General features: G+C 34.2%; 1 protein-coding gene across 1 annotated transcript; it reads left to right on the top strand.

The window, feature by feature from the left end:
- The first annotated feature begins 4,179 nt into the window (after positions 1 to 4,179).
- Positions 4,180 to 9,531, top strand: LOC107848008 (pre-mRNA-processing protein 40A-like). Its single transcript, XM_047405919.1, has 5 exons — positions 4,180 to 4,238; positions 7,958 to 8,005; positions 8,086 to 8,178; positions 9,200 to 9,307; positions 9,403 to 9,531. Exons 1-5 carry the CDS (start codon positions 4,218 to 4,220, stop codon positions 9,529 to 9,531), a joined length of 399 nt encoding a protein of 132 aa, XP_047261875.1. The 5' UTR covers positions 4,180 to 4,217.
- Positions 9,532 to 11,091: the final 1,560 nt, after the last annotated feature.

Here is an 11,091-nt window from a genome sequence, read left to right as displayed (position 1 = left end):
TCAGTAGGCCAATTATGGTTGCTAATGTTGTCATATTTCCTATGGCTTTATTACTCCAACCAATTAATAACATTCTTACAATTCTTGAATTGATTTTTAGATACTATTATAATAGAACGACAAGAATCTCTATCTGGGAGAAACCTCGAGAGCTAATGACAGAAATGGAGGTGAGGTCTCTTGTCATTGAGATTTTTATGGGTAGTTTTATCCAGTTTCCTGTGCTTAGTAATGAAAAAAGAAGTACACAATTCTTTTTCTATGAAGCTTCGTAGAACCACTTTTTCTTTCCTAAGTATATGTGATTTCTGTTGAAAGTTTGTTTAGCGAGCAGATTTCCTTGATCTTACTATACTATGTAGGCTTCATTTGGGATTTGCATTGACCTTTTATTTCTAATATAGTTCTAAAAGATTTTATATTTAACACTATTGTTCTAAAAAATGTGTTTAAGCATACACGACAGAATTATACTTGGTCTATTTTAAACAATTTTATTTACTTTCTGATTAATGTAATGTTATTGTAACTCTATGGCGATATGGAGAGAGGAAACTTGATATAATATTGCGGTTCACACTTCTCATTCTGGTTTACAGAATAATAGTTTGGCTGGTTGCACACTTGCACCCAAGAATGTGGCCTAGTGGTCAATGGAGTAGATTGAGAACCATGAGGTCTCAGGTTTAATTTCTAACAGATATAAAAACACTAGGTAATTTCTTACCGTCTGTCCAAGCCTTGATGGACAGATTTACCCAGTATCTGTGCTGGTGAGAGGTAGCAGTACCTGTTATAACTAGTCAAGGTGCAAGCTGGCCCAAACACGACGGTTATCAAAGAAAGTTTGGCTGGTTGTGAGGGGCAAGTATTAAGGGACCAACAACTGGAGCTGTAAGGAAGTTTGAACATTTTTATTCTCTTGTTTTTTAGATAAACAGTTTTTTTTCCGGAGATATTACTTTGTATTCGTAAGTGTTAAGGTTATGCTAGCAGTCCAAAAGAAATGAAAAATAATGAAAATAATGCAAGGATTAGAAGAGATCTACTACCTTTTATACATCCTACACATTGGCCCTTAAACAAAAAGCAAAAATCTACAATGCTATTCCATTTAAATTTCTGAATGGAATTATATTTATCTTCAAAATACCTTCAACTTGTCTCGCTCCATACAGTTCACCAAATACAAGGAAGGATTGTTCTCCCCCATTTCTTCTAACTCTTGCTAATCCCCTCTAATCCAACAGCTCAACAGATTGTTGTGTGTCCTTTGATAGTCCACTTTACTTCAACTCAATAGATCTGGTATGTGTTTTGCCATGGTTCACTTTACTTCTATTAAACTAAAGGTGTCAAATGGGCAGGGTTGGCTGGATTTGGGCGGATCAAAGAGGTCTGAGTTAACAAATGGGCGGGTTATTAACCCACCCTAAAGCTACTTGGGCTGAAATGGGTTGGGTTAAAATGCTCTAAAATGTGGGTCATAACCCAACCCACCCAATTTGAACTCAGATTTAATTGCTTTATTTGTTATTTTATAAACTTTAGTACTTGAAAAATTATTATCTTTTTTTTTAACTTGGTAACTTTGTATTATATTACACAGTACATAGGTTGTACTGAAACCTTTATATACAAGAGTACTCCTAAATCGACTGTTCTATATCTAAATTTAGTCTAGAACATCAATTATCGAGGCAGTATCATTAGAGTATAGTTGATTACACCAAAAACATAAAAGCAAAATGCAACTGAGTTTAACCTTCTGCACACTATTCTCTATGCTCTCAAAACATCTAGAATTCCTTTCTTTCCATATAGCCCACCATATAGCACCAGGGATAATTCTCCATCTACCTCTGTCCTTCGCATGTACACCTGCTTCTCCCAGCACATTAAAGTCTCGGATACTTTCCTAAGCATTGTCCTGGAAATGCCTTTTAGTCTTAAGACGATTCTCCAAAGTTGTTGGGTGTACTTACAATGTTGAAATACATGGTTAACCGTCTCTAAAGTTTCTCCACAGAGGAAACATCTGGAGCATAAGGTTTTCCCTTTCTTCATGACATTATCTTGTGAAAGAACTACTTCTTTGGTCAGTAACCAGACAAAGACAAAGCACGACACTGTGTGAGGTATCCTAGTTTTCCATATTTTCTTCCATGGCCATCTTGGATCCGGGTGATTTATTTAGTTCATCATCTTGTAGGCTTTATTGACACTGAACATTCCTTTTTCATTTCCCATACACCATAGTACGTCATTCACTGTCTGCAGTCCATTAAATAAGTCCACGGTATTAAAAAATTCAACTACTCTCATTACCTCCTGGTCATTAAGTTGCCTTCTGAAATTGAAGTTTCACCCATGTGGTGTCCATAATTCTTCTATAGTCCTCTATTGAAACAATACCAAGTTGCAGATATCTGGAAAAATCACTTCCATATCCCCATCCTCATGTTAATTATCCTTCCAGAACCTAGTCTTGTTTCCATCCATCAATTTAACCTTTGAGTTGCTTTTAACTTCATTCCACTAGTGTCTAATAGATCTAATAGATCTCTAGATACTAACCCCGTATGGTGTGGTCACTTCTTTAGTCATCCATCTATCTTCTTCAGGATATTTAGCCCCAATCACTTTTCTCCATAGCAGCTGGTTATTGTTTGTATATTTCCACAACCATTTCATCACGATAGCCTTACTTTGAATTTTTAGGTTCTTTATCCCCAACCCTCTAGTCTTCTTGTCAATTGTCCACCACAGAGAGCACTACTACTTTTTCTCACATATCTTTGTTCCTTATTCTATCTCTCCTAGTATGCCCACAAACCAATCTCAACATCATTATTTCCTCATTCTAGTCTTGGTATGCGATTAATGTATGAGAATCCCACACTAGTAACGTGTGTGTTCTGTAGTTTTCTTATATGATCTTGGACAATCTTCACCACCTGACCTAGTTTTTGAAGTTGATTTAGGAGCTGGTCCACTTGATTAACAACAGTCATTCCATTCCTTTCCTTTGCAGGATGTCTTTTAGTTTGTTCCCTTTTTTTATTTTGCTTGAAGAGTAGAAAGAAGGAATGTTATAGATATTCAACTTAAAATCTTGTGTTCTTTGAATACATTTTTAATGGCTTCTCAAGGGTACAACATTTAAATTTGTTCACCATTGAATTCCAATTTAAACAGACTTCCATGTATTGTATGTAATTTTTCTTGAAACTTGAAACTATGATATACTTCTTCCTCTCCCCCCTCCGTCGTAAAATAGAAAAAGTTTTTCAATACTTTCATGCAAGTGTAGTTAAAGTCTCTTTGTAAATATTGTCTTCTTTATAGAGAAATTTTATTGTTTTTACTTTGTACTGGATTTTATTAGGAGCATGTGAAGGCATTGGAGGAGCAGAAGCGCAATAGAGTGGAGTACTTAGAATTTTTAAAATCCTATGACTTTATTAAGGTATTTGTTCTAGTGGAATTAGCATCAGTTGCTAGATTATGTTTTTCTATTTCCAGGAGATAGAACTTCCATAGTTCCATTGTTGCTGACTTCTTTTGTTCAGGCCAGTAGCCACTGGCGGAAAGTTCAGGACCGCTTGAAAACTAATAAAAGATGCTCCCGCCTTGAGAAAATCGATCACTTGGAGATTTTCCAGGTACTACTCATTTTTCTAATACATCATAAATAACTTTTTCAAACATCTCATTTGTACACCTCAGTTTTAAAGTTATGTTGCAACCATTTCTGTTTTAGGAATATATACGTGATTTAGAGAGCGAAGAGGAGGAGCAAAGGAAACTATGGATGGTATATTGCTTATTAGACTCGGGGGTTAAAATTAAATTTATGTTTGGAGACTTTGATTTATCTCTTTCTCACTGGGCATACACTGTTGATTTAAATAGGAAGAATTGAGGAAAGCTGAACGTTAAAATAGTGATGAGTTCCGAAAACTGATGGAAAAGCAAGTTGATGCGGGAATACTTAATGCAAAAACTAACTGGCGTGATTATTGCATCAAATTTAGTTTTTCTTTCTTATGTTCAGTGAGTGATTACCTTCATGAGTTCCCTTTTCATCTTTTTGAATTTTTCATCCAATAATTTCCTTCTTTATTTTGTGCTTGTAGATTAAAGATTTTGTTGCATATCAAGCTGTCTCATCAAATATTTTAGGATCAACAGCAAAATAATTATTTACAGATGTTATGGATGAGCTGGAGAAACAGGTGAAATAGGTTGCTAATAGGAGTATTGAATTGTGTCAACTACATTTGTTACACTAAGCCATATTTATAGACTTTACACTACAATCCCTTTTCATTTGCTTTCACTTAATGAAGGTCTGAATCTGAATGGTTAAGATATCAACCCATTAAGTGCTTTTTAAAAAAAAAATATTCAACCTGTTAATACATCTTAATGAATCAGATGTTAAACAAAGTCTGAAAATCATTTAGATCCTCACTAAAAAGTTCAATTCATTAGGTAAAAAGGAAGTTAGTGCATTACTATGTGGAAATATACTGGGTTTGTTGTTGTTGTTGTTGTTGTTGTTGTTGTGCATTAAAGAATAGAACATACTTGGTAGGATAAAAGGATGAGATTGAGATTTGAGAGTTACCCCACTGCTTGCTTTTTTTTTTTTTAAATAACACATATTTTGGTGAGATAAGAACAATGACCGGTTGTTCCTATTAAACATCTCTGTTGTTTCTCTTTATGCCAATTAGTTTCCTCTTTTTTTTACTAGATAGTAGGTATTTAGGCTGATAGGAATGGTATTGTCATAAACTTTTAAGTTAGAGGTTCCATGATTTTAATGTAGTATAGATATAGATGATTCTTTCAATCTAGCCAAGCTGTATTAAATGCTACTTCACGGACAATTGTAATTGACTTCTCCTCCATTGAATGCTGTTAATGGTTATATTACGTTAATTGTTATAGTTTCTCGAGCAGAACAACTCTGAGAAGTGATCATCAAACTTCTATGTTTTCACATAGTTTCTTTGACTTTCGAGGACTCCTTTAAAGTATCATACAATCTCACCATTGTGTTTCAGCTAAGACTGCATTTGTCTTTATTAATATTCAGACATTTGAATCATTTTGAATGCACATCTGAATGGTTAAGATATTATCTCTAGATCTGAAAACCAAATGATTAAGGTTGGGTGTTTCTCAATATTTGAATGTGCAAAATTTATTTATTTCTAAATATAATATAATTATATATTAGAAATTTTTTTAATTTAATGCAATTAAATTATTATTTGATTAAAAAAAGAAACATTTATGTTTGTTAGTGATAGTGGAGATGGTTTGTAATGGTGGTGGTTGTAATAAATTAATTGGTGTTAGTGATTAGCAATGTTGGTGATGATAGTTGTGATAGTAGAGATAGTTGGCATTATAGTAACTGTCATGATATTGGCAATTGGTATTGGTGGTGGTGGTTGTGATGTGAAGTTGCTTAATATTAGTAGTTGGAGGTGTTGATCATGGTGACGGAAAACTGTATGCATGATGGTTGACAAGGTGTTGGTGGTCATTGGAGACGCTGTTAGCTGTGATGGTGGAATGGTTGTTAGTACAGATACTGTAACGAGTGTAGCAGATGGTGGTGGTAGAAGTGGTAACGCCGGTGACAATAGTGGTGATGGTGTCCGAAGAATGTGTGGAAGTTGATGATGTGTTAGTGGTTGTTAGCAATATGTGGAAGTTGATGATATGTTGGTGGTTATTAGTGGTAGTGCTAGTTCTGATAGATGAGTTGGTTGGTAGTAGGGATCTACCGGTAGCAGTTGATGGTGGCGGCGTTGGTGGTAGGGGTGTTAATGGGTCAATATGGGTCGGTTATTGGTCAAAACCATAACCAAACCAACTTAATCGGTTTTTAAATTTCTAAAACCAAACAAAAAAACAACCATCAGTTTGGTTCTTGTCGGTTTAGTTCGGTTTGATTCGGGGTTTTTGGTTTATAACTTTAGTTAATGATAAAATTTGAAAATTTTTAAAAAAAAATCCAATCTAACATATGAGATGTCAACCGAGTATTGTATCTCAATCTTGAAACTATGATGTCAGCTGAGTGTTATACTTCGGCAAAGCCATGATAACACCATATGAACGCTTTTAAAAAAATATTTAAAAACTATATTTAATAGAATGATATGATAAACTCTCAAAAGGTGAGCACATAAACTTCTTGCTCAACAAGGTCCAAAAGAAAGTTAAAATTAGTGATTGTGTATAGTCTAATGAATTTCAGCCGTAAATTTCAATATGTAACAAGATATTATTTTCACAATTAGTATCATTTGTCATTCAAAATATGAAATTCATTTAGAATCTCATAATGTATTGTCAACTAGATTAAGACATATGACTTAATGTGTTACGACTAAAGTTAAATCATGATTAAAATATAAACTGTAACAAATATTTAGATTACATTTATGAAAAACATATAAATAATTGTAATATATCTGTATATCGGTTCGGTTTGGTTATTTTGTCAGTTATTTTAGAGTAAAATCAACAAATTAGTATCGGTTTTTTAAAATTCAAATCCAAACCAAACTTAACCAAATATTGGTTTTTTTAACCGATTTGGTTTGGATCGCGGTTCAGTTTGGTTAAAAACCAAATCATGAACACCCTTAGTTTGCGGTGGATATAATTAGAATAATGGAAGTGGTAGGTGTGGTAGCGGCTGGCAGTGTAGTTGGTAGTGATGTTGGTTGTTATGGTGGAAGTGGTTGGTGGTGGTGACAGGTGATTGTGGATAGAGTGGTGGTGAATTTTATCCTACACAAGAATATTTGTAAATGATATTTAGACTTGGTTCCACATCTGAATGATTAAGACCTACTCAGACCTATTAAGAGCTAAAATCCTAATAAAAACAAATGCACTTAGTGGTTTGAGGTCTGAACAGGTTCATAAATCCAATAAGTGCAAACAAATGAGTCCTGAAAGTAGTTTTTCTGGTCAAGTTTTGACCATGTTTTGTCCGTTTGTACCACACCCCAGTTTTGATTTCACTTCGGATGATATCGTGCAACTTAAAACCCAATTCAAAATATATTGTGTTGTCAACCATATAAATTGGACTAAATAAACTTAGTGCCAGAATTCACCTCTGAAGAGGTAGTTGAGATGTAATGAAAGTAAAGGCTTAGAAAAGATTAACCTCGGAAAAAGTGCCTGAGAGCATCTCTGTTTCTCTAAATAAAGTTGCATCTCCCTCACTATGATTTATTTAGCCGTAATACACACTTGTGACTAACTAAACGATATATTGTTTCATCCTCTGCCCTTTCTGAAAAGAATTAAACTTGAATGATCAAATGTTATTAGCATTTATCTACTTGCTTGATGAAAGAGAGAGTTTACCTGGTATCCTAGCATGGTAATGATCCTGTTCGTGCTCTTATTCAATGATTGAATTTGGTAATGTTTTCTTGAGTTAGGCTCTTGCTATGGGATGGTGAGAGTTATACATAAACTCAGATGCTGAAAATCTTTTCTTTTTCCTTTGTAAGATAAAGATTTCAACTTCTATCTTTAAAGTTTGTAGTACTTTTTGTGTGCATAAATGATTCTTATTAAGTAAATATAACGAAAGCGATGTTAACAGAGATGCTATCCATTTTTATTTATTCACCTTTTTTCTATTATCCAAACAGGGGTGCTTGATTTTTCCTTTAATTTAACCTGGTCAGTGCAATTAAGTTTATGTGTCAAGTGTCTTGTGATATTGTAGATGACTTTGAACAAGTGGAGAAATGTTGGTATTCATGAAAGAAATTTCATCCCCATCACCCTGCTTGTAATTTATAGACTTTATGGTAACTCAAATGCATGGACAAGGCTCCATTTGGTATCCTATTTTTGTTACTGATAAGAATTCTGAATTTGTGTTACTTGTATGTTGCTTCAGTATCTTGATGACAAGTCACAAATTAAAGATGCAGTTAGGATGGCCGAGGTAATCACCACTCTTCATTTTAACCTCTGTTGTGCTTCGGTTAGTACCTAATATTTTGGCTGAGCGGTCTCTACTTTCAGATTGGATTGACATCAGCCTGGACGCTTGATGATTTTAAGGTTGCAATTGCCAAGTATATTAGCTCTCCACCAATGTCAGATACCAACTTAAAGGTCTAATTATGGCTAAGCACTGTATACTGTTTCACATCGACCTTTGTTGAATTGATGTTGTGAAAATTGAAGTACCCCATTCACTAATTGGATTTCTATGTATTTGTCCCCTTTTTCTCTTTGGGACAGGTCTTGCATAAGATAAGTGAATTGAGTGCAAAAGCATTAGTAGTACTTCCATGTTATGTTTCACTGGAAGTCAGTCAGTTTGTGATTGCTAAATTGGCAACTCGTAGGTAGTCAACTGTGGTTAGTGGCATTTTCCTTTAGTATCAACCATAACCTATCCCACATTAAATTTGGTTCTTGTAATAGAGTTAATAAAAGAGTAGTGTGTTGGTTAGCAAGTAAGCCTGAAACCTTCAAGAATAAAGACGAGGACCACATTGATCAAATATTTGGTGTTAGCTTTTGCTTCTAATTCTTTCGTTTTGGTACCATTTTCCTTTGTTTTTATTTCCTGGATGGTGGTGTTTAATATTACACCTACCACACATATGTTAAGTTGCTTAATTCAATGCAATTTGACTTGTTGTTTTCTGCTTTTACGGTTAGTGGATAAGAGTTTTACTCTAGGAAACTGGTTAAACAGCATAACTGGATGATATCAACGATCATTTGCTATTTTTGTAATGAGGATATTCTCCATATATCATTTGTAAATTGGAGGTTATTTATGGTCATGGAGTATAATCTATGTATGTGGGAAGAGGGAATTGCAAGGGGTATCTTATCGAAGAATTATGCTTAGATGGTTGGGTCTCTTAAAGCTTTTAGTTTACTTTCAATAGCACGAAACTTTTGTAAAGCATTTTATCAAAGATTATAATGTGAGGAGTTACTCCAAAAGATGGTAATAATACTCTTACATTATATCCCCCTTGCCTTCCAAATGAAGGAATAAGAGGACATACATGGATTATACTGAATCTTATTCTATACTTCCTTTCTAAACTTTATGTTCTACGGTTTGGGCTTGCCGGGTCATTGAGTATTGAATGTGCATATTTCATCTGCATAGTTTGTCTTTGAGGAGTTACTGGAAAGGGCTAGGGAGAAAGAAGAAAAAGAAGCTAAAAAGCGTGAACGTCTAGCAGATGAGTTCTATGAACTTCTTCATGCATCAAAGGTATAGTAAATAGTTTAAAATCTTTCACATTGCAATGGATGGGATCCCATGATATTTCCTTTAAACCATAATTTATTTGTTTGTTGTGGTTACAGGAAATTACTGCATCATCGAAATGGGAGGGCTGCAAATCCCTCTTCGGAGATAGGCAAGTAGCTTCTTTTGGTTTTATTGATCTAGAATTAGTAACACGATTGCAAGGACCATTGGAGAATGATAATTGATAATATTTTTAAGGACCAACTCCTTCAATACTCTAAACTCAGTAATTCACATAGTTCTAGAATGTACCTTAGAATAATAGTTGTGTTGAATGATTTGTTGTTTTATATTCCTCAACACTTAGGTAGGCTATTTCTTTATAGTATTAGCATGAATTACCATTTTGCTAAGTGATTTTTAATGTTGAACTTATCCCTCTAGAAATTTGTTGATGTCAATTATTAGTTGTTCCGACACTGGGCGTTTAATAGCTCTAGCAGTTAGTTTTAAAATTTCTGACATTTGTGATTGTTTTAGTTTTTTAATTTCTGGCATTTGTGATTGTTTCACGGTTTTGATGAAGTATGCTGCTAAATCTCTAGTTTCAATTTGTCTAGCCTCTTTGGCTATAAAATGAAATGCTCTGGATTTTTACTTTTTTATTCATAATCTCATGATTCTCATTATGTCGTAACATTGAATGTGAATTTCTTTGTTGTTATTATTTTACAGAATAATGGGTGATGAGGGCTTGCTGCTTGAAATATTTAACAAATTTGTTAATGAACTAAAATAGAAGGAGCGCAAGCGTCAAGAGGATAAGGTACTTGAATTACTACTAACCCTTATTCTTCTGCTACTTTCGGGTGGGGGTAGTAGATATGTGGATGTGATTGTGGTTGATATTGTTTTGTGGAAATTTTGACTTTTTGAGAGTCGCCACTTAATTTTGAAAAGAAATTAAGAAACCTTTAGAGAGTTACTGCAAACGATTCAAAATAGAAAAATCATTTTTAAGTTAGAGATTTAGATAAGCGGTTCCTATTAACATTCTAGAAAGGTATTAGGCACCTAAAATGTCCTCTAACTTGCGGTTAGCTGGACTGTTTGAAAATCGTCTTTTGATTAACTTTGAAAAAGTTTATTTTTTGAAAAGAAAAGCGATTTTAGAAATATTTTGGTGTTTATGCAAAACCAGTTTTTTAGCGACTTGACTAAGGATTTTAATAGGTTCGCAAAACACACATAAAACAAGTAAGCAAATAGAAAAAAGGGAAAGGGGAGAAGTAGTGATTTAGGATTTTAAGCACAAACCGTCGACCATGTCCTAATCTAGTTAGGTTTTTGACCCATCTTTCACCTGTCTTAATTTTATGTTTTCGAGCCCTTTTTGGCTCGAGTCTCGCTCCACCTGTTTTAAATTTACAGCTTTTGCTTCGAGGCCTAAATGAATAAATAAATAAGTCACTAAATAAACAAAAATATAAATAAGTAAATAAATTAATAATGGAAACAATGGATAAATAAATCAATAAAGAAGAAATAACGAGATTTTCAAGTCCTCTTTGCCGCTTCAAAGATAGAACTTTAACCCATTCTTCTTTCGATTCCTCGTATCGATACGCCATGTGATGGATTCTTGGATTTTCTTTGGGGCTTAACTCGGAAGGATAGGCCTCATTGGCCCATTTATGAAATGCAAAGAGAGAAGGGGGTTGCATGCAAAGAAAGGAATGAAGAACCGTGTAATCTTGTGCTGGTGTGGCAACTCTTTAGGTACCTATATCATTTGTTGCATGTGG

Source organism: Capsicum annuum, unplaced genomic scaffold, assembly GCF_002878395.1.
Source record: "Capsicum annuum cultivar UCD-10X-F1 unplaced genomic scaffold, UCD10Xv1.1 ctg82439, whole genome shotgun sequence".
NCBI lineage: Eukaryota > Viridiplantae > Streptophyta > Magnoliopsida > Solanales > Solanaceae > Capsicum > Capsicum annuum.
The sequence above is the reverse complement of the archived record's forward strand: the minus strand, read 5'-3'. Positions and strand labels throughout refer to the sequence as shown.